This window comes from Hippocampus comes, unplaced genomic scaffold, assembly GCF_001891065.2.
Source record: "Hippocampus comes isolate QL1 unplaced genomic scaffold, H_comes_QL1_v1.1 scaffold45, whole genome shotgun sequence".
Taxonomy (NCBI): Eukaryota; Metazoa; Chordata; class Actinopteri; order Syngnathiformes; family Syngnathidae; genus Hippocampus; species Hippocampus comes.
In genome coordinates, this window is record NW_017805783.1 from 2076367 (window position 1) to 2100015 (window position 23649).

At 40.6% G+C, this 23649-nt stretch overlaps 1 protein-coding gene across 4 annotated transcripts in view; it reads right to left on the reverse strand.

Moving 5' to 3' along the window:
* Positions 1-23649, reverse strand: part of sema4c (sema domain, immunoglobulin domain (Ig), transmembrane domain (TM) and short cytoplasmic domain, (semaphorin) 4C) — a 103338-nt gene that overhangs the window by 19539 nt on the left and 60150 nt on the right. For all 4 annotated transcript variants that reach the window (XM_019885199.1, XM_019885197.1, XM_019885196.1 and 1 more), the window contains 4 exons: positions 19283-19491; positions 4431-4585; positions 940-1002; positions 135-233 (listed from right to left, as the gene is read on the reverse strand). In XM_019885199.1, the coding sequence (XP_019740758.1) occupies positions 135-233; positions 940-1002; positions 4431-4585; positions 19283-19406 (441 nt within the window). In that variant the 5' untranslated portion in view covers positions 19407-19491. The remainder of the gene's footprint in view (positions 1-134; positions 234-939; positions 1003-4430; positions 4586-19282; positions 19492-23649) is intronic.

The window sequence follows — 23649 nt, forward strand, 5'->3', positions numbered from 1 at the left end:
CGGAAACATGCAGTCAACTAGGACACGGTGAAGATAAGTACATTTATTTACACAGCAGCATGATGCATTCTACAGTAAAACTGAAGTGATGTCAGGTATTATTCTCTATCTTGGGATTTACAGGAGCTTCTTACCACCAAGGTGCATTTGGGTTGAAAGGCGTAGGTACCACACGTGTACAGGTGTGTGTGGTTATAGTTCTGCAGGAAGCGGATGTAGTTGAAGCACTCGGTCTGAGGGACAGAGGAAAAATAGTTTGAACTGACTTGCTCACATTGCCTTTGTGGCAAATTAGACACGAGGAGCAAAATGGTCGAGCCACTATTCTGGCATTTATTCGGCTGTGCCATTCAGGCAGAACTCACCCAAGCACGACATTGCTTGTCAGGATGACAAGTTCATACAGTTGCAGTGGATTCTTACAGTCAGACAATTAGTGCCGCCACAGCCACCATGAAAGGGTAACTTCATTTCTTTACTGATTACTTAATTTGAAAAATCATTAAGTGACTTTCTTGATTACTTGATTTTACAAGATACTTTGATTACAAGTTACATCATTTTGGTACATTCAGCAGATACCCGCTTAACATCAAAATGACAACCGATTTGGCCAATACTTGATTGGAAGTACATCACTGACGACCTTTCCATGCTGTCAATATTCGGATTTAGGACAAAATTCACCACAATGTTATTCCAATGCGTTTTGATGATTACCTCAGTGCATTCAGAATTCAGGAGGAATTGTTCACTCTTATTGGTGTGTCTGACCTGATTTTATTATAGGTACGATGGGCAGTTTTCAAATGAAAATGATGAATGAACATATACATTGTGCCCCACATATATAGTGTATGTGTGTGTGTGTGTGTGTGTGTGTGTGTGTGTGTGTGTGTGTGTGTGTGTGTGTGTGTGTGTTTGTGGATGTAAACCTACTTGATTGCTCTTTCCCTTGACGACACACTCCCTCTTCTTGTCCATTGGAGCTGGCCAGTCAATCTGCATGCAAGTCAAAGAAACCGCACAATGTCACTGAGATATAGTACAATGTATGCTCTTCCATAAGGCATAGAAATTCGCTCCCAGAGCAATTGATCTGAATTTACATGTGTTCAAAATTCTGTCAAGGACATAATCTGGGACTGAGCATCGGGCGGTCATCATATTGTATGCGTTTATATATATATATATATATATATATATATATAGGCGGTGGAATGGTTGAGAAAATCTATGAATTTGTTTTTCCGTTTTGTGCTCAGTTTTCAGTTCAGCATGCGTTGACTCTTCCAAAAACCAATTATGTCTTGCAGTTAAAAGCCATTGACAACAATGAAGCTGGATTACTAGCTTTTACAAATAATGATAGAAATGGAGCAAGGCAATAAGCATTAAACACTGCACTTTTTTACGAGCAAACCTAGCATGTGTGAGTAATTATTGAAAGTCAAGAACAGATGAACTTGAAAAGAATGAAGTCAAATTAATCACTGACTTAAAAAAAAACTGTTCAAACATTATCAATTAAATTTAATGAGAGGTGAGATTTAGCATTGTTATTTTGTGAATTGTTTTTTTATTTATACGCTATGCAAATGATCTCTATCTGGAAGTCAAGCCCCCACACCACACCACACCACACCCCACCCCACCCAGGAACATGGAAATGCAAAGCTTTATTATGGCTGTTTGGTCAAAACTATAGCGACAGCAGCAGAGAACAAAACAACAAGGCACTCATGAGCACCATCAATAATTGAACTCAATCAACTGAAGAAGACGACTGACTAACCGAAGTCCACGAAGGGATGTTTAAAACTGCAAAACAATGTCTCAAATTCAGAGTGATAAGCAGATGGCGGTGGAGGGTAAAACTTCGGAGTGCTGGCATCTTTCCTCGACGTTCCACACTGGGGGGAATGTTAACAGGTGGTCTTATCTTCACCGCAAGACTCATAAACCACAACAGCCTGTGCTTGCATGATGTGCCTCGGTTTGTGGGCACATCTCACTATGAGCATGTAATAACTTCTCATTACGGTAAATCAGATAATAATCCCTTAACTGCTGCAGGCTCACTATGCCTTCACTCACCTGCTGTAATTGTATTGATCACAATGCAGGTCAATTATTGACGACGCAATGCCAAACCAGATTGGGTCTCTCAGGCTTCATCATCTCTGAATATATGAGCGGCCGTGGATGAGGCAAACACAATTCCCACAGAGTGCATTTCAGCAAAACGAGATCCAGATATTAAAATCTGGCCAAGACAAGGGGACGGGATAAGCGCATGAGGACCCGACCCAAAGCGTGAGCAATATGCATTACTAGTCTGTTTTTCAGCCCAAAGTAGCATATATTGCAAGTTTAATATTTGGCTGCGTGCTGACACTATTTCTTTAAACGAGGCTTAAGTTAAGCTAAGAAAGCTAAATATATTTAAAATGAAACAATAACCTGTAAAAATGACATACACCCCCAGGGAGGGTACCATAACATGTTCGAAGAAAGATTGTAAATAATTGACAGTTTGTGTCTCATCTGCAAAACTAAGCTTTCAAAAAATAACAGGTATGACTCATAAAAGGCCAAACAAGTTTGCATGACTCATGTAGATTATTATTGCACTATTTTCCACTTTCATTTTCATTGAAAAGCGTTCAAAGAAATTGAATTGAACCTATTGAGTTATTTGTATTCAAAATGAGTCGGGCTCAGTAACAAGTTGAATGTACATTGGGCATAATTCATGCACATATCTTAACCCTTTCATGATGTCCACTGTTGTAACCGCTGTCCCTGAAAGGGTTAAAAACGGTTTTTTAAACTGAGGCACATTTAAAACAAGCCTTCAAGCACAACAGCATACTTTTTGAGAACAGCATACTAACTCAGCATAATTTTTGAGTTAGAAATTATTATGCTGCATAATCTCTGGTGTGCTCAAATCAGAAGAGGTGTGCTGCTGCACACTTTTTGTGGCTGCACAGATTCGCCGATTGACTTAAGTGTGTCACTTGCGCACCTTCATGAAAAGAAGGCACTCTGTGTGGAGCGAACTTGACATCCAGGTGTGGCGCTGACAAATGTGTCAGTGCGCACATTCCCCTGTGGACCAAAGAGTATTTTCGTCTCCTCCTTTTCCAAAGTCTAGCGCCTCTCCAAGGCAAATTATCGTATTGCACGTTTGAGTCACTTCACAGCCACTGACAGCAAGTGATGATCGGCCGACTCGGCTGATTCAGGCTGACGTAAAAAAATGGAGCGTGAGGGCGGATGGGGGGGCTATTCACATTCTACTTTGCTCATGGATATACTGGCTTCATCCGCTGCTCGCTTCCTTGGTCGCTCTTGCTGCTCATGACGTTGAGCAGTTTGGGCTTCCTCAGCCGTCAGCTGAGGATCGATGGGTCCAAACTTCCCATGAAGTCAAGCCTCACACTTATCTTAAAGAAATGTCTTATCCTTATCAATTGTTAGGATGTTTAAGGCATTTGCAACAGTGACATTAAAAATGTGTTTTTTTTTAAACAATTTATGAAGGGTTTCTTCACTTATTGCCTGAGTGTCCCCTCCCCTTGGTTTCATTGGACATTCCTGAACTCCTTGTGGAGCTTTGCCAGGATAGCGTCTCTTGGTTGGAATGGTCAATCACAATAATCAGTACATCATTTGCTGCCAGACTTGTTGTTTTGTTCAATTTGGTAGATCAAAAGTCCAAGCATTTCTTCATAAGGAGGTTGGCATTCCCGCGGGGGCCAACTTCAATTGGCGTAATCAAAGAACTCTGCTTAGCTTCAGCCATGAAAATTACACCACGGCCAAATGCCAATACAAAACATCGTGTAGGATCATAAAAGGGCTGCAATGCAAACCCAATAATCAACCAAATCCCAAACCGGCTGATTTCGGTTTGCAAAATTTGAAAAACAATGCCAAGTTTGTTTTTAGGAAATTCCATTCCTGAACACAGCACGGTGGGGGAAACAAGGAGCATTTTAAACTTAAGCACTACTATATTGTTGTTCTTTTGTCATCCAAAAGACAGTGTGAGGCTCAACTTCAAGATCATTGACGTAGGGGTAAATCTTGTGATCTTTTGTCATCCAGTGTGACAAAAATTGTTTGATTATAGTAACCAGTAGCATTCTGACAAAAACAAGCATGACTTTTGATCTTAGCGATCCGCAGTAGTTTCAATCAATAATCCGCAGGACACTGGTCTCAGAAAGTGAAATAATACAATAAAAATGGAAGGGGGGCGACTTCAAAATTGTGATCAACAGTGCTGATATTACACTTGGATGGATGCTCCAGACGAGGCCAAACTCCTACGAGGCCACGTCACCTTGCAAGAACAACAACAAAGCTTTTCGGGAGTACAAGTGTGTCTGTTTTGGATGTACTTGCTGTGTGTGTGTCACCTGTGGCCGGAGCTGTCTGCTAATATCATTGGGGTCCAAGGCAAACAGTGCCTCACGTGCTCCGACGTACAAAACTCTCTCATGGTCCGACAGTGTCAGCATGCTGTAGTTGAAGACGCCCTGAATGCTGAACCTGGCCATGCTGTCCAAAACATCTGGATGAAGACACAAGTATTAACATTAGCCAAAATAACATTTTACTTGCCACATTCCTTCACAGATGACAGGATGGAAGAGAACATCTCACACTTAAATTGTTCAAAATGTGTCCATATCCCGGCTTAGTCACACCACTGAGCCTGGCATCCACCCACCCCCGACACAGCCCCAACTTAATGTTATCCACCTCGCTCCAGTGCACATGCATTTCTTGCTTTTTACGCAACACACAGATGGACAATAATTCTGCTTTTCAATTTTAGCCCATATCATCCTCCACCTACATTCAACCTACGCTGCAATCATCATGATCTTTTTATTTAATCAATACAAAAAAAAAATAATGTTCTCGCACTTTTCAGTAAACACATTCAGTGTTTCTTCACTTTCAGTTTGGAAACTGACACCATAATCAGGAGCAGGCAATCACATTTGCACAAGGCAATGATATTTATCGTGCATAACGTACTTAATTAAATACACAAAAACTGGAAGGTGAAAAGACAGCCTCCCGCCCCCTCCGAAGTCATGTCATCCAAAATATTTTTGAAAAAAAACCCCCAACACTTCTGAAAGCTAAAACATTTGAAATGTGTCAATTGCAGTGCATGCCATCACCCAAAACTGTAGCGTATATTTTGTGAGTCTTTAACCGAGTATCTATAAAATTGAATCCACAACTTTTTCGTGCGTGCAAATGATGGATACAATTTTAGATATGTGCCTGGGCTTGTCTCCGCAATTTAGAGTTTCGGAGTTAAAATATACTTTGTTGCAGATCTTTGCAGTCACACGCTTGGCTTTAGAATTTAAATGCAATCAAAAAAGAAAAGAACTGTCTGATTAAAGCAGGCAGGTTGGAAAAGGCAAAGAAATTAAATAGTCAATTACTATCATCATTTTTTTTTTTTTAAATTTGGTGAAAAAAAGGGGAGCTTTTTCGGTTAAGTTTGATTGGGGTTGCAGTTAATGGAGACAAAACTCACATCAAGGGGAGAGAGATGTCTTGTTTATTTCAGCAACTTAGTTCAGATATTTTTATGGAAAAATCTGATATGTTTCAGATCTGGATGTCAGAAGTGTGATAAGGTGTGCCCAGTAAGCAAGGCTGCACAAACAAACAACATGAAATTACTTAAACCCCCCCCACAAAAAACGCCCTTCTTTTCATGGAGTCTGAAAGAAAAAAAGCACCAGTCTTTAAAGCAACAGAAAGGAGAAAAGCATCTAGAAGTTGTCAAATAACATGTTTGTGTGATTTTAACACCAAAACGTTGGTACCTTTCAACAGCATTGATTTGAATTTTCAACATCACACTTGTTCTGTAAATAATAATTTCCAAAACAATCTTAACCATTTCATGCAGCAATAATGATAACCTGTAACCTGATAACACATTAGGCTGTGCACTGTAGTAACCGCTGTCCCTGAAAGGGGAATTAAGATTAAGAGTCATCGACAAAATTCATGATGCATCCACATTGATTATAATGCACATGGTGTATGCAATGAGTGAGTTCAGTCATTCCCAACCTTGGTAGTGGGGCACACAAGTGTATCATGAGAGATCCTCAAGTGTGCCACAGGAACTTTCACAATTCCATTTGATTAGACCGATAATTATGAAATACAATTATTTGAAATTGTAACATTGTATTTTAGTTAGATTATTATTCAATATTATTAAATGCAACTCCTGTATATATTTGTTCATCTATCTATGCCGGTGACATATCCTGATAGGTAGAACAAATAAATGTTCTTCTCTTAGACGGCAGAAGGTACAATAAATGTGCTTCCGTTTCTTGCCATTCATACAACAGAATAAGTCATGGCTTCCTGAGAGTATGTCAGCTTTGTGCCCAATTAAACTGTTTCAATTTTTACTCCAAGTAAGTACATTTTTGAGTAAATTGAAACAAGATCATCATTTTTTTTTTCGTATAATACATTTTGTGACGTTTTTGTTTGTTGGTGTGCGGGCATATTTTTCTGATGCATTCGGTTGGTCAACACTGACCTACCATACAGACAAACTACATCAGAACGCACACAGTATATACACATATAAAATACAGTACCTTAGCGAGCAGAGGGGATAGGGGTGTTCACACGGCACACATTTGCATCAGTGCTGCACCGATGTATTTTGTTGCGCTATATCTTACACTGGTGTAAATTTTGTGGAGCGTTCACACGTATAAAGCTGCTTACTAAAGAGAAGCGTGTTAAGCCCGGTGCAACCCCACTTGCGTGCACACGGCAGTTTCTGCGGCCGTGCAATACGACATATAACATAATAAAACATTCGCATGCGTAAAGTGTACAGTCAAACCTTGGTTTTCGAACGTCTCTGTTCTCGACCAAATCGGTTTTCGACCAAAAATTTCGATTTTTTTTATGCCCCGGATTACGACCGAAAATTGGTTCTCGACCAAATTGAGCGCACTTGAATGCGCCACTTGACTCCTCTCGCCTTCCTTACACGAGGAAATGACGCTTCCTCGGGTAGACGAGGAAGTGACGCTTCCTCGTGTAGCGTTCCATTGTGAGCAGACGTGTTCAAAAAAGATTTTTTTTTCAAAAGAGCGTGGTTTCGGTTTTCGAACAAATCGGTTTTCGAACAGCCTTCTGGAACGGATTATGGTCGAAAACTGAGGTATGACTGTACTTCCTTTTCCCCGCCTTGTTTGTGACATACTGAAAAACCATGGTATATTTCTCCAGACAAATCAAAGCTTTGGTCTATCAGACATCGTAAAAGAATGAGAGAGATACAGGAAAGATATAAATACAAAAATAAATACCCAGGATGCAAGTTATGCAATACCCGTATGTACCGGTAATCAACTTTTCTCACGCATAGCTACCCCTGTAGCGTTCACACGTCCCATTTTATATCGGTGCTGCCCCGCAAACTAGCATTTACTCCGGAATACATTTTTAAACCACCTCCTGAGCAGGATCAGGTTGAAGCTGTTTTCAGGGGCTACACCGGTATAACTTTGTCCGTGTGAACGCTCTACGGGGGCAGCCCCGGTGCTAAACCGGAGTAAAAGTTGCTACATGAACACCCCATGTGTTTAGTTTTCATCATGTCTCATGCTCTTGTCACAGTGTGAAAGTGTCATTTTCAAAGTATTTGTCCCTACTGCAAATCATGCAATCCCAAAGAATGAATGACATTGACAACATTTACTTTTCAACAAAATTCATAATTTTCATTTCTTGGAAAAAAGCCGCTAATCTCAAGGGAGGAGAAAGTAGAGTGATTTATGGCATGCCAAAGTATGCATGTGGCACTGTGGCCTAGTTGAGACTAAATTGACTTTTATATTTGTACAGAAAAGGAGCTCTTCAAGCAAATAATTTTCCAAAGGGCCCATATCACAAACCAAAATGGTTCAAGAGTTCCATATTAGTCTAATGTAATTGTACAAGCATTAACTTGTCTTTTTTTAACAACCTGCTAATTGTATAGACACTGTATAATCATTAGATATCAACAGACAGACAGACAGACAGATGCAAATGATTTGTGTTTTAATTTACTGTTTTTCACTTTCTTTTGTTGTTGTTATTTTATGTTATACGTATAGTGCCTTGTTACAGCTGCAGCTGTTGTGAAATGTGCTATATAAATAAAATTGAATTGTATCAATCACTTGCCTTTGAAGTGTAATCACTTTAAATATAGGTTGAACACGATTCGCAAAGCATTGTATTCTGCTTTTATTTATGTTTGACACAACGTCACTGGTTGGTAGAATCCCACATTGCATTGTGACTAACGGTAAAATCTTGGTTCATTATTCTGCCTTTTGGTGTTGTAAATAATCAAAACATTTTGTGGCTGACGCTACATGCTAACAGCGGCAGCAGTGTTACATCACATGATAGTTGCCATGACTACAGTTCATCTTCTTGTTGTTCTTCTGCTCCCATATCTTCTACTACTTTCTTCTAGCAGTTGGCATACACTTTTTGTGCTTTGCTCCCACCTTGTTAACATGCTATAAAGAAGGTGGCCCCCCGGCGGGAATGCATGACTACTTTGACAATTTTTTTATTTTTTTGGTGCATTACCGCCAGTAGAAAGAAGGTGGCGGTAATGCATAGAAAGTCAACACGATTAGTGAATTGGGATTTTGGGTGTCACTCAGAGCACTAATATTATCTATACAGGTCTCGTCTGAGTATAAGTTGTACAATCATCCAAAAACTATGAAAAAAAAAGTCCGATTTTTAGTCTGAAAAATATGGTATGTATTTGGAAACGTGGCAGTAAAATATGGACAAGGTAAAATTATAACTAGAAGCAGAAGATTTGCAGTAGAGTAAAAGTGCTTTATGAAAAAGTGATTAGTAGCAAATTACCTGAAGAGTAAGAGCATATAAACGAACAACTGAGCGAGAGTGAACCAGGCGGCATCCTCAGGGAAGGACTGAACACAACTGCGCCTGCATTACCGCGCACATGCACATACACAGACACACATCATCCCTATAGCAGATTTATGGAGTACCATGTCACTACTTTGAGCCACCCAAAAATGTGGCCTGTTTTAGTGTCACTATGGAAATGTATAACTAGTTGTACTACAAACCCACCACTACACTGTCGTGATCATGAAAAATTATATTTTGTGGGTGAGCAAAAGAAAATTTCAGAACTATGGGTCTCCATCCATCCATCCATAGATTCATCCATCCATTTTCCAATCCACTTTATCCTCAGAAGGGTCGCGGGGGGTGCTGGAGGCAATGCCAGCTGTCTTCGGGCAGTAGGCGGGGTACAATCTGAACTGGTTGCCAGCCCATCGCAGGGCACAGTTAGACGAACAAGCATCCGCACTCACACTCACACACCTAGGGACAATTTAGAGTGTTCAATCAGCCTGCCACGCATGTCTTTGGAATGTGGGAGGAAACTGGAGTACCCGGAGAAAACCCACTCAGACACTGGGAGAACATGCAAACTCCACAGAGGAAAGCTGGAGTTGAACCCTGCACCTCTGCACTGTGAGGCCGATGCCCTAACCTGTGAACCACCGGGCTGCCCTCTTGTGGCTCTCAATCGTGCAAATATACTGTACATGAATGTATATATGAGATGCATTCATCTAGTGTCTCTGTTTTGAAGCTACAAAAATGTTTAATCTACAGTATGTGTAATGATGCATTTGATGCTAGTACACAGCCAGCTGTATGAACTACACAAGAGAGGGATTCATAAATGAGACACTGCAAAGATAAAAGGATGTGTACTGGGTGAAACAGATGGAGGAATACAAATAAAAGGCATAATAGAGAGTTGAGGTCAATTTTGTAAAGAGACGCGATCACAGGTGACGCACTACAAGTCCTCCTTGGTGTCTCTGTGTGGAGGGATGTTCATTTTTAAATGAGCTGGAAACTGGAAAGAAATCTACACAGGTTTAACATTTAGAGAACCATGTCAAATTACAATGATCCTCATCATTAATCATTTGATTATTATGTATTTCCTTTTCTGAGAAGACATTTGATTTGATGAATAATCCTGGTCACCAAAGATGTGGTGCATTTCAGTAAAATGACACTTTTTAAATTCATTCATACTAAATTTAATTTACATCTTTGTGAATCATTTAATTGTGTATTCATTATTGACACTTCTTTCATGAAATCGTTTTGACCATGATGGTGGCTATGCTTAAGTTCAAGTAAAGTTTCAGGGCCCCATTTTTGTGTCGGCATGGATGTGATCAAAAACGTTGCACATTACACTACATGGCAATGTGCACAACAACATTGTATATTCCCTGAAAATGAGTTTAACTGCCAGATATTTTGAATTGGATTTTTCCTCCGGTTGGCGCTCAGATGCCCTTATTTCATTTGACCGCTAATCAAGTGAATTGTTTTTCATTTTAGCTTTAATGAATGTAAGTGTTTTCAACAGGCATAAAAACATCAGTAGAATTATCAAGATTGATTGTAATGAAATGAAATTAGTTATATGGTGAAACAGTTTTCAGCCATATCACCCAGCCCTACCAAGCATATTACGGTAGGTTTAAAAAGGCGCTGATTCAATCTTTATATTGATCAGAGTATTTGGCTTTTTCATAGGTGCATTGACCATGTACTAAAAGTTAAAAATTATATTCTAAATACAATTACCTAAATAATTATTGATATCGCCCAATATGAAATGCTTATATCGTGATGATACTTTTCAGCCATATTTTGCCCGGCCCTAGTCTCTCATATTTTCCTTTGAGGCAGCAGCTGTGAACTATTTCTTTCACTTGAACAGAAAAGGCTCGATTTAAAAGATGTGAAAGCTCATTTTCAGATGAACAGAAACCAGAAGCTGCCTCAAGGATTGAAATTAATCGTCTGACGTTATGGGGAAATGGTCAAAAGCTGGAAATATTGCATCCTTAGGCAAAGACAAATTATTGTGAACAGGGAAGGTGGAGACTGAGAGGGGAGTGAAGCAAGGGGGATCCACGTTGCTTCATTGTTGTCTGAGAAGGTCGACTTCATACCCTAAACTTTGTGATCTGCCTCCATGAGCCTTGCAGCAGAACTCCCCGTCTGCTATAAATATATACAGCCTCTGCTTATAGCTCGCAACCGCCCAGCCGCTCACACACCAAACTATGATTAAAGGACTATTTTAAGGAGACCTTTGAAGTAGTAACAAACGTTGAATGGGAAGCAGAAACAGACAGACAAGAGGGAGAGGCGCTGGGTAGGACTGTGCCACGAGACTCAAGACAAACGCACAAGCAGCGCTGACAAGCCCTCATCGAAGAGGATGCCCACTTTAAAAGAAAATTCACAGAATTTTTTTTTAAAAAATAAATAAATACAGCACATGCACACACACACAAAAACACACTCAGCGATGGAAGTCAGTGCTCTGTTGCATCGACAGTTCAGAAGAGCGTCAGGTGGAAGACAGAATGAGAGCATGAGAAGAAAAAGTGCACGGGGAAGCGAGATGTTCTGATTTTTACTGACTGGATTTGCACAAGACCGACATTCTCGTCATCTGATTTTAGAAAAATGTTTAAACGTTGAGAAATTGTCAGCTCTGACGTGGGCGCTATTTTTGTCTCGTAATTGGTCATCACATTTTTAATAATACTTAATAGCAGCGGCATTTCTCAAAATGTGCATTTCGTTTAAGATGGTTCAGATTTTAATAGTTTTTCTTTGTCCAAATACACTCACGGCAAATAGTCTGGGTCTCGCCAATGACAAGATTTTCTTGTCTTCTCTTAACCGGGTCGCCAAAATGCTCCCATAGCACGGAGAGCCGAGTGGCAATACAGAGGCAATCCTGATAATCTTAGCAAAGATGTGGCAAGGAGTTCCACAACACACAATATGACCTTCCAATGATAAGTAGCATTATCCTTTTTTTTTCTTCTTTTGATGAACTTCTTACATATTGCTCAGAGCTTCTCAAAAGAACAGATGCTTTCAGTTTTTACAAAAACACAGCGTGACAGCGTGAGCGTCACTGACCAATTTCTGTGACCATTCGAATTCTGCTTTAATGGCGGATTAAGGAGCTCAGCTCACTTACCTCCGAAACCATCAACTGGTGCAATAACACTGCAGATTGAGTCCAAACAGACAGAATCACTTCTCCCGAAATGGACACATAAACCTCTGTGGAAAATGTGTGCATGTCGTCTGCTATACGAATGATGACATCCGTACAAAAGAAAGACCGAGTCCAATTAGGGAATGATTAAGCGCTGAGTGCCAATGCTTTTACTTATTTAGTATATGTGCATCAGGGGGTGAAATTCATATACAGTATGTTTAATTCACTTTAAGATATAAAATCTCTCTCTTGGCCTCAGGGTGTTCTCCTCTCACTCTGTTAAAGGCTAGATATAATGGACTATACTGTTTCAGTGCGAAGGGCCAAGAGCGGTAAATCAGGGAATCAGAAAAAAACCCAAACCAAAACCTTTTTAATACTGCTGCAAGGAAGTGCTTTGCATGAGAGCAGCCAGGGGTGGCATTTTCACTTTAATCCACATACCCACTTGGTCACACATCAGCTCTTCCAGAGTCTGTGTGTCAACAGTGCACACTCCAGGTCGTGACATCTGGTCCAAGTTGTTAATCTCTCCTGACCAATCAGCTCAGGAGCGGGAGATGAGTGACATTCAACGCAGATAGAGAAGCGGCGATGAATTTTCCCCTTCCTTCTTCCTCCTCCCGCATCTGTCCTGCCAGTCACGCACAACCTTGCTCTGCCTCCTCTGCATCGCTCTCAACTACTCATTACTGTAATTGGGGGCTTTGAGAAGATAGGGAAGGGACAGAATGCAAGAAAAAAAGAGAGTGAGAGAGAGCGAGAGAGAGAGAGAGAAAGAGAGAGAGATTCTCTTGAGGTCAGGGGCCCGTCCCTTTTCCACACTCATAACTTGCCATTTGTCTCTCCCAGCATTTCTACATCAATCTATAGATCCGTCTTTTTTTGTTTTGTTTTTTAAACAAGAACCACATGCATGTTGGCTTTGGGGTCCCTTTACAAATTGCATGGGTTGACCTAATGCAAGAAAGGGGCTCAATTTCCAAACACGTTACATTTCTTGGGGCTCCCTTTCTTCTCTCCGTCCTTTGCTTTCTTTGCCTCTGTTCTTTGTTTAACCTTAGCTGATTTATTTTGGCATAGTTTTGGTTTACTGGTCTTTGTCACTGGGCTTTGCTCTGCTGTGTAATTGTTAGTGTGTTATGTTAGTGTGTGTGGCAAAGTCTGAGGGACAGGAGGAAAAAAAAAAAAGATGGCCCCCAAAATATTCAGGATCATAAAAAAGGCATGAGTTGACGCGCAGGAAAGTTGACTTCAAGTTTACACGTCAGGCTGATTCATGACAAGTGCCCTTCTCGGATAATATTGCTTGCAAGCTTAAACGTAGTAAAAGCACTTATAAGTCTCATGTGTCAACTGAGTCCACAGATTTAATGTTTATCTGAAAACCTCAAACTGCAGTTCAATCACAGAGTCCTGTATCACCGTAATAAAGACAACGCTGTGGTCACAATGCTAAATACAAACACCGAAAGACACGGTGGGTGTGTCTGCTGAGTCCAGAAGCCTTTTGCTGTATTTTGGGCAAAAAGTAAGGCGCGGTACTAAGTAGAACATTGAGTTATGTCGAAAGTTACTTTGCATTTCTGCCACGTTTGCTGCCTCAGTTTATTTTACTTGATTTGTCATGCAGCATGGTTCACATTGGCACTTGGGAACCCAATTACAATGAAATACAGCTTTTTGAATGATTTCGTACCAAAATCTTGGCAGGTCATTTTGTGTTTGGCCTTGATGTTTCGTGACGAGATAGAATGGGCGGGAACTAAGAAGACGATCCATTTTCTAAATAACAATCAGAGCCTTCATGACGGAATGTACACAGTACTCACATATTATACACCGTCAATAAAAAAAAAACAAAAAAAAACATGGAAATGTTTTATGTTTTATATATATATATATATATATATATATATATATATATTTGTAAGTAGTTAAAAACAAAGTGCAGTGATTATTGTGAATTTTGTGTGCCTATAATGTGATGAACAGCTTGTGAGGAAAAACATTTTAACATTTAAAATGTTAAAATTTGACTTTTCAAATTGTGGGGGAAGGAGGAAGGCACGGTAGATTACATGGCAACAGGACACTCGCAGAGGATGTTTATTTTCTTGTTCTGCATCCGCATGTATTCCTTGTGTAATTGCAGGGAGGGGTGATGAGTTGGTAGGAAGGGGTGGGGGCCGGGGGAGAATATCTCTGCATCCATCTCAGCTTAGACTTCACTATCACCCTCCCAATTTACACAAACATAAAAACAGACAAGCACCCCTTCTGCTCTGCCCAAGAGCTCCAAAAACCTTCATACGGCAAGCGTAAGCAGTGCACAAAGGACGATGACACAGCTACACACACAAACAGAATGAATTTTGTATGTCTGTGAAAAGATGGATCCTTAGATAGGTAGACACGCACACACAGCACACACAAAATCATAGACACATGCGCGCAAAGATTTTTGTCCTTTTAAGGCACTGTGCGACTGATCCGTCTCCCTCTCTTTCTCCATCTACCTTTTTGCTTTATTTCATTTCCACTCCATCGCCATCTGAAACATGCCCCGCCTTTCTTTTTCTGCAGCATTGTTTTTCTATTTCATCTTTCTCCTTTCACCTTCATCCATATCAGTCATTTACCCTGGTATTGAGCCTGAAAATCTCATTTTTCGATCACCGAGTGGAGAAATCTCTCAATGAGTAAGATAATCCAACTCGTTTCCAATATAAATCAATTTGTACCGAGTATCTTTCTGCACTCAAGTGTCAAATCGCGTCGGATAGGCAATAAGAGGTGACGTGATGTGCCTTCTCTACGGTTTCAGGACTCAATGCTGCACCACAAGTAATAAGAGCAATACCTTCGAATGTCACCCACTGGTTTCAGAGGTAGGGAAGTGGGGAAGATAGGAAGAAAGGAAGGAGGCAGAGAGTTCTGAAAAATTACATTCGTCGGCTACTGTTGGTCCCCTTTGGTGCACCGCTAGAATAGGTGAGTGCTGAGCAACACTTGGGTAACTTTGTCTTGCTTTGAGATCGGGTAAGAAGCTTGTCATCCACTCCTCCTCGCATTGAGAGTAGCCAGATGAGGTGGCTCGGGGATACAGTATGACCAGGATGCCTCCCGGATGCCTCCTTGGTGAGGTGTTCCTGTCATGTCTCACTGGAGAGATTATAGGCCAAATTCACAAAAGGATTGCATGGGTTTTGTGTGGCGCTAGCTGATAAAAATGAAGCAAACAGACGTCTTATTTACAAAGCATCCCTGGCAATGGAGTCTTTTTTCTTTTTGTTTTTTTGGGAAGAACTTTTCTACAACAGCTTATTAGGGTCACCAAGTGAGGAAAAAAAAAAAAGACAATACAGATTTACATCCGTAGGCAAGTAATGTTTGAAACACAGTTACATGAAGTCTGTGTCCTGTGTCACACTCACCGGGAATCTAAAAGTTGACTTTTCATCACCGCAATCTAAATCCGAGGACTTTTCTGGCTCAAATATATATATAGTGATCCCTCACTTATCACGGTTAATGGGGACCGAGACCCCCCGCGAAAGAGGAAGATCCGCGACGTAGGGTTTGCCGCCCCACCAGGAATTTTTGTGTCAGGGTTTGTCGGTACCAGCATGTTTAAAATATGTAAACAGTATTTATACTTGACATATTTGAGACAAAGACTATAGCAGTACACGTATTTACTTAAATCTTTAATTATAAAACCTTATACAGTAATTAACATTCATTGGCATTGCCTTCTGAGAGAAGCGAAGAGACCTGTGCTGGTGGCGTACAAGGCGGCCCTCATTTGACGCTCTGATGGTGTAGCCACCGTTAGCCTCCAGCTAGCTCCTGGCCAGCTATCCCCGCGCAGCCGATGTGTTAATGATAAGACAATTAATCGGTATTGATGAGAAGGAGGCGAAGAGAGACGTGCTGCTTCTTTGGGACAGGCCCACTCCCGCCCCCTCTATCACTCGCTCTCTCTCTCCGCCGCGCATGTAAAAACAACAGAAGAGACAGTATGCCAGAGTCACCAGCGTGACGAGACTCAAGGTGCTGGGCGGGTCTTCGCAGCCAATCAGCTCATGGGATAAATCCACTTGGTGTTGCCATTGGTCAATGTCGCAGCAGGAACCAATCATGCGCCTTGAATGAGTGCCCGCTGCATATACAGTACAGGCATGTACAAAACCTCCGAGTCATTAAGCCTTTTTTTTCTGAATACAGTACTTTGGAAAAATCCGTGATAAGTGAACCGCGAAGTAGCGAGGGATCACTGTATCCCTGCTGACCCATTTTTTCGTGACTTTCCTCACAATACTCCATTTTATCACTGACAATTTGACACCACCAACGATCTGTCAGATCACTCAATGGCAACTGGTGAGTGCAAGGGACGGACCAGCCAATGACATGACGTCACATCGGTTCCTAACATGGCGCCTTGTGTATGAAAATTAACTGAGGGGATTGCGGGCATGCTGCTTTGGCCAATACAACAAAAAGAAACAATGATGGGTACACCAGATATTTATCACACTGTACTATATTACTCAATTTCCCCATCATTACCTTGAAATGGGCCGTTGCAGGTACACTTGAAGACAGAGCATGGATGGATGTTACCAGACGCTTGATTTATCACTCAGAAAATTTCGCAACCTACTGATTGTATATCAACAGTTTCTTCGTTCAAATCCCTTTTCTTGTATCGCAATGATGCATCAAAAGTGACTTGAGCTTTGAGGAATAAGAGGAGTGAGAGGGATGGTCAGGTGAAATTGAGGAGGTGACAAGGGGGGTTGCGGATAATTGGGCCGAACGATTAATCGCATTTGCATTATAACCGTGAAATGACACAACGTGATTTGCTTTTTGCAAAAAGTTGCCATTTGACTTGTCCCAGGGCGGGCAGAGACAGCAATGCAATGTAATTAAAGCCTGCCACGCTAGGTCCGTATAATTCAAATTTTTTTCGTCTCACGAGAACTTAAAGCGAGTATCGAACATGTTTGATCTTTTTCGCCTCATGAGGTAAAAATAAATAAGAAAACTCAGCATGTGCGCGCTACTAAAACTGTGACCAATCAAAACACATTTGCCGATCAAATGATTTGAAAATGGTGGTCCCTCTGTGAAGTTGTCAGTGGTCAAATATTAAGAGGATAATTTCGTCTGTAAGTGGTCGGATGTTGTGTCATCCAATTTCATGAATGAACCTGATGACAGATGAAATGGGGTTATTCTTCGTTGAATTGATGATTGCTGCTGTCGTGGCCACTTATAATGCCTGCGGTCGCTGATCCATTTTTGGAATCAGAAGATGTTACATCATCCAAAATGCTGTAATTTTACTTTTCCAACACTTTCACATACATAATGACAGTTTTCTTTTTAGACAGCCGAAAAAAGTTCATTGTTTAAGAAGTGCAGTCCAAACGTTTACAAAACAAAGTTTCATGAAACATGTCAAGTTGGATATGTTTACGTGTTAAAACCAGATTTTTTTTTTAAATGTGATTGTTGTAATCTGCACTTCAATGTGTGCAATTTAGTACAAATTTACATTATTGTGTGTGTGTGTATATATATATATATATATATATATATATATATATATATATATATATATATATATTGCATTCACCAGACTTGTTTGGCAGAATGTTGTTGTGGTGAATGCTTAGAAGATGGCATGCCAATGTATTCAGTAAGTTTGCACCTGGAAAGGTAGTCAATATATCAACTGTTTATCATATTAAATACTGCTTTATTTTCCATTACCTTAAAAGACTATACTATATCTATTTATTGTAATTAAGATTCATCAATTGCATGTGTTTGTTGAAATATACCTTGGACAACCCCCCCACCAGCATATTAAATCGCAATCTACAATATTGAGCGTGGAAAAAAAATTGCAATTGGATTATTTTCCAAATTCAGTTCAGCGGAAATGTACCAAAAAAAAAAAAGAAAAAAAAAAAAGCTTTTGAAGTAGCACCCACACAACCACAAGCGCATTGTTCTCCTGGAGAGTTGAGGAAATCTGAGCTCTCTGCGAAAACGTCACAGGAGCATTTCGGGTTCATTCAATAAGCATACAAAGCAAAACGGGAGGGGAAGGATAAAAGGGAAAAAAAAAATTCAGAATAGAGCCTGGAAGATAGATAAATAAGATGGAAGGTGCGATCGATGATACTGAGAGGTTTAAAAAAAAACGTATTTGCAAAATTCACAAATAAGAGAGTGCTTCACTTCCCCTTGACGGATTAAAACAAGCACCGTTTCTAAGCCCGCTTGCAACAATTGGCATTGTTCAGTGAAGAAAGCCAGGCATGGCTGCAGTGGAGGACGAAGGCAAAGAGTGCAAATGCAGTTTAGCATCAGGATTAGCTTGGCGTCATTTCTATTTGACTTTGGGTCAGCACAGCGTCTGAATAAAAATCTGACATCATCCGTTTCTGTTAATGGGGAAGCCTCTTTGGCTGTCCAAACACAATTCATTTTCTAACACCATAAAGGACGTTAAATTCAGCGGGAATATTGATAGTTTGTGACGCACTTGTTAACCAATGAATCCATCAGAGTGAGGAAAAACAATGCCGTGGTCACATTTCAACACCTTGTAGAAAGTCTGCTTGAACCAGCCGCATGCCGAGGTGACACAGCTGAGCGAGACGGGAATGGACAAAGTGAAAAAATTAAATCGCAGACCTACTACCCTGCATTCTTATCGGGAAACAACATATTGGAGGACCGCATGTCTTATTTTATTGAACCGCAAACATCATGCCGCAACTGTCAAGGAAAAGACAGATTGCCCTGGCTGCTGTGACTACATACAAAAAGAAGAAACGGCATGAAGACAGGAGAGAAGACGCATATCCGTTTGCATGACAATTTTTCAATTTTGTCACAAGGTTTCAAGCTCGTGATTATTTATCCAATCCCACAGATGTGGTGGCATTTTGCTCTGCCACTCCAAAGAGGGATTTGGGGATATTTTGTACCTTTCAATGCAACAAATCAATAGTCGTCGAAGTCAAACACAGTCTCAGTATTGCACAGCTCACTTACCCTGATAGCGCACAGTCTTGCGTGGGATTGGGTTCCAGTTAAGTCCCAGAGACTTTTCACATCCAAATAGGGACAACAAGAGCAAGACCTTCACCCAGGCCATTTCTCTGACGTAAACTCCCATTTGGTGGAAATGGTGCGAGTGGGGGACTGAGACCTCACTCGGATGATCAAGAAGGACTCAGAAGAGCAGAGAGGCTCCTGGCAATCTGCCGAAAGGAAAAAACACACACAAAAAAAATAAACACCATGTCAGTTTGAGCGAGGCAGAAATCCACTCTCTTTACTCAGTTCTGCATTAGATATTTTTCAAGAAGGCATAAACTGGTCTTCCAGTAACTAGTAACACTTGGGCAGTCATAAAAAAACGAAACAAAAAAAACACCCATTTTCCATAATGCATTATTCGGGTCACGGATGAGGGCCGCATCTTGGCAGATTCTGCATGGGCAAGAGGCGAGGTAGCATCCAGAACTGGTTGCCAGTCAGTCGTGAGGTAAATAGAGATAAATGATGTGCACTCACATTTGCATTCTTTCACTCACCTAAGGACAATTTAGAGTTTTCAACAAACTGAATATTTTTGAAACGGTGGCAGAATGCGGAAAAAAACACGGAAGCAGGAAGAGCTGCTGACCACTCTGTCACCGTTGCTGACATGTCATTTTCAATCCCAAAATTATATAGAATAAATTATGCAAATAACCAAGGCAGACAAAACCACTGCAGATTCCACATCTGTGCCTGTGCAAGTGTCCGCCCACAATAAACAAAAAAAAAACAACTTTAATGACCTTTGGCTGGAGTTTTGCGGAGGAAAGTTTTGTGTCCCTCCTTTACTCTCATTGATAATAAAAGCTATTGCCACTCAAAAAGCTGTGAAAGTGCTTATCACTGCACTCTCGTTGAGCCAATTCAGCAGCAGTATATTAAACTGGGGCTACGTTATCAAAGTTAATTGTGCTGGCAATGCCTCAGACGCCAATGCGTTCGGAAATGAATGTTGAGGCAAGGACGATTCAATAGCAGTATGCTGTAAATGAACAGCTTTATACCTAATGAACGTGTCAAGTGTACAGCGACTGTGTGGCATTAAAAGTCAATGACAGGAGTCCCAAAGGCAGACTGTTTGTCTGACATAAATTCAAAAAGTGAAGCACAATGATACTCAAGAAACAAAAACATCACCTCTGAAGAGTGAGTTTGGTGTCATGAGTTATTATGTGAAAATATTGGATTTACATTTTTTTTAATGACAAACTCCTGCAGCTTTCTATAAAATAAAATGTGGCATTCAGTATTGCTTTCAAACATTTGACAAGGCTTACTGTGTAGCTCATATTGCATTATTGCGGTAAATTGAAGCTCATTCCAGGTTTCACACATAAGATTCAACTTTACATTGCATTGAAATGATAGCAACCAGAAATCAGGGCTGTTCTTCACAAAGAGAACATGTAGTGTAGTCTGTGACGGCGAATAACATATCTTTGTTGATGAATGATCAAGAAGATCAGAGCAAAACAATGAATCGATCACCAAATACATGAGGCCTGCATCCAGTATTTAAGATCAGTGATTGAATGTCGTGAGTTCTTCAGGATGGCCATTCTTTCATAAGAGTTTGTAAAATAGACCGGCTTTCTAAGTATGCCTGCGGTGTGCCAATGAGACTCAATGAAATTCCCAAATTGAATTATTAGGAGGTGTGACCCAAAACCACTATAAATGGCAATATGAGGTTGTGCCTTGACTTATTCCCTGAAAGGGGAAGTCATGTCAAAGATTTTCTTTTCAACATTATGTTTGAAAGTCTAAACGCCGTATCCTGATGAATATTGCGTTTGTGGAATATGAATTGAGGAAGAGAATGCGCCCGGTTTTAGCCATCTCGGGGGTGGGGGGGCAGCCATTTTACCATTTTCTGTCGACATGACAGTTGCTCAGGGCTCAGGCAATGACTGGTTGTTACCTGAGCAACTGTGATGTCATTTTCAGCCGACATCAAGTGGCAAAATGGCTGTCCCCTAAAATGCACAAAAAATGGGGGGACTTTGTTGTTTAATTCATATTTGTCATGTTCCGTATTCGACAGCAGGTGGCAGGCACTCACTCTGCCACCTGCACACCTGTTGCGCATTTGTTTTTGATTGCACCTGCTATATCTAGGCGCTCCGGCTGTCAACTCATTGCCGGAGTATTGCTTGCCGTGCCACTGCTATTGCCCATGCTCGTATTTCGTATTCGCACTCTATTGCTATTCGCTACTATTTCGTCATCCCAGTGGGATTCTCTTTAACGCGTAGTTATTCGAAGTAAATTGTCTTATCTTTTCCTTGCCGTTTTTTTGCAAGCGCTTTCTTTTCCTCTCGTTACATTATTTCCTGGTTCTCGTTTTGACCAGCGTTTTCTGTTTTCCTTTGACGGTGTTTTTTCGTTTGTAATAAATATTATTTGTTAGACAAGACCTTGTTCAGTGCCTGCTATTTCGGGGATCCACCTATTCTTGTTCGCTCCGTTGCGTACGAAGCAGCTCTCTCCTTCTGCCTAGTACGCAACGTGACAATATTTCACAAATGCAATATTAATACAAATACTGTGTTTGGACTAGTGGGGGTGCATAGAACATAACATTGTAAATTTATGAGTTGACTTCTCCTGCAAAGACTATCCGTCGATTTTGAATTCTGTCTCTGTAGCATTTTGAGCAAAATGGTTTTCAATAATGTAAACTGTGGAGGTTTCTGTTGACCTTTCACAACCAGCACAAAATGTCAAATCGTTACGAACTGAATGCAAAGCACTTTAAATGTTTACGTCCAACATTTTTGGGTCCTACATCCTTATCCCTATCTAACCTACCTCATGTACAGTCGATGACATTTCCTAGAAAATAAATGTGGTTGATTTGCTTCACAGGTGGTGCAGGAAAATGAAATTTGAAAATGTGTGTGTGTGTGTGCGTGCGTCTGTGTGTGTTTGCATGCTTTTATGTGTGTCAATCAAAACAAAATGACTGTTATTGATTCCATGTTTACGAAGAAAATAAGAGGGTAAGTCCAGATCAGATGATGGTTATGTGCTGTGAAATGACCATTCTCAAATGCTACATTTGTGTGAAATCGGCAAATCTGGGAATGCGCGCGACTGGCTTTATTGGATCGATGCTGGAGGCCTTAGTGGGCGGCCAAAGCTTGAGTGAGCAGAGAAGACATAGAGATGGGGGATGGGGGTTGGGAAGTCGAAGGGAAGGTTGAACAGATGGAAAACAAAAAAGAGATGAAAATTGAGGGTGCTATATAAAAACCTGCGGGAATTTTCCCTCTTTCGAGAACTAGGCAAAGGGGTAACAGAGTGAAGTGAGCATCCTGAAGGCTGGATTAAGTGAAGAAGCAATGCAAAGGCTGAAGCAGAGGATGGGGGAAAGATTGTGGCAGAATGCCTTGTGGAGATTCTTCTGCATGTTCAAATAGGGATGAAGCGGTCTATAGTTTACATTTACATGAAATCCGCATAAAATTTCCCAATATAATAGTTATTAATAACAATAGTTTCGAATTAAAATTATTACAATGGGGTGGAGGGGAGGAAACACCCCCGAAAATGAAACTTTGGTACATGGTATGAATTGAGGGTTATGTTTTGTTTCCCATTTTGCACAAGATGGGAACAAAATTCCAAGCAAAATTGCTTATCGTTTGTATAAACTGCAAAATTTTAAATGAAGCACAAAACTCTGCAACCTTCTGCAGTAAGTTCTCCAACAAATGATACTCTATACCAGTGGTTCTTGACCTGGGTACCCCAGGGTTTTGGTGAGTTGGTCTCAGGGATTCGACGGAGCCTCTGCCATGGAGGGTAAGACACACGTGACTCAACATGTGTGCAACCAGTGATGGCCAGCTTGGCCATCACTGGCTGCAGATGATCACATGACATTGCTTGTCCAATCAGTGCTATGGGAAATTTAGTTCACTTAGTAGTCAACGTGTGACTGTCGTGATAGTACGTCATATAGTTTTAAAAAAAGTATACTGATCTCTTGAAATTTTATTTACTTTTTTCTGTTTTTAATAAATGTTTTTTTAAATATATTGAATCTATAAAAAATATATTTATTTTTTTTTACTCATGAAGGGTTCGGTGAATGTGCATATTAACTGGTTGGGTTCAGTACCTCTAAAAAGGTTAAGAACTACTGCTCTATACAAAAAAAAACCTATGAAATTAATTACAAATGCCTATTTAATTATAACAGCCTGAAATCTTTTGGGGATGGGGGTGGGGGCAAGATCAATAGTAAGCCATAAATGGCCTTTCGTAATTTTACCCACCCCTGCCACAAAAAAAACCCCAAACAAACAAAC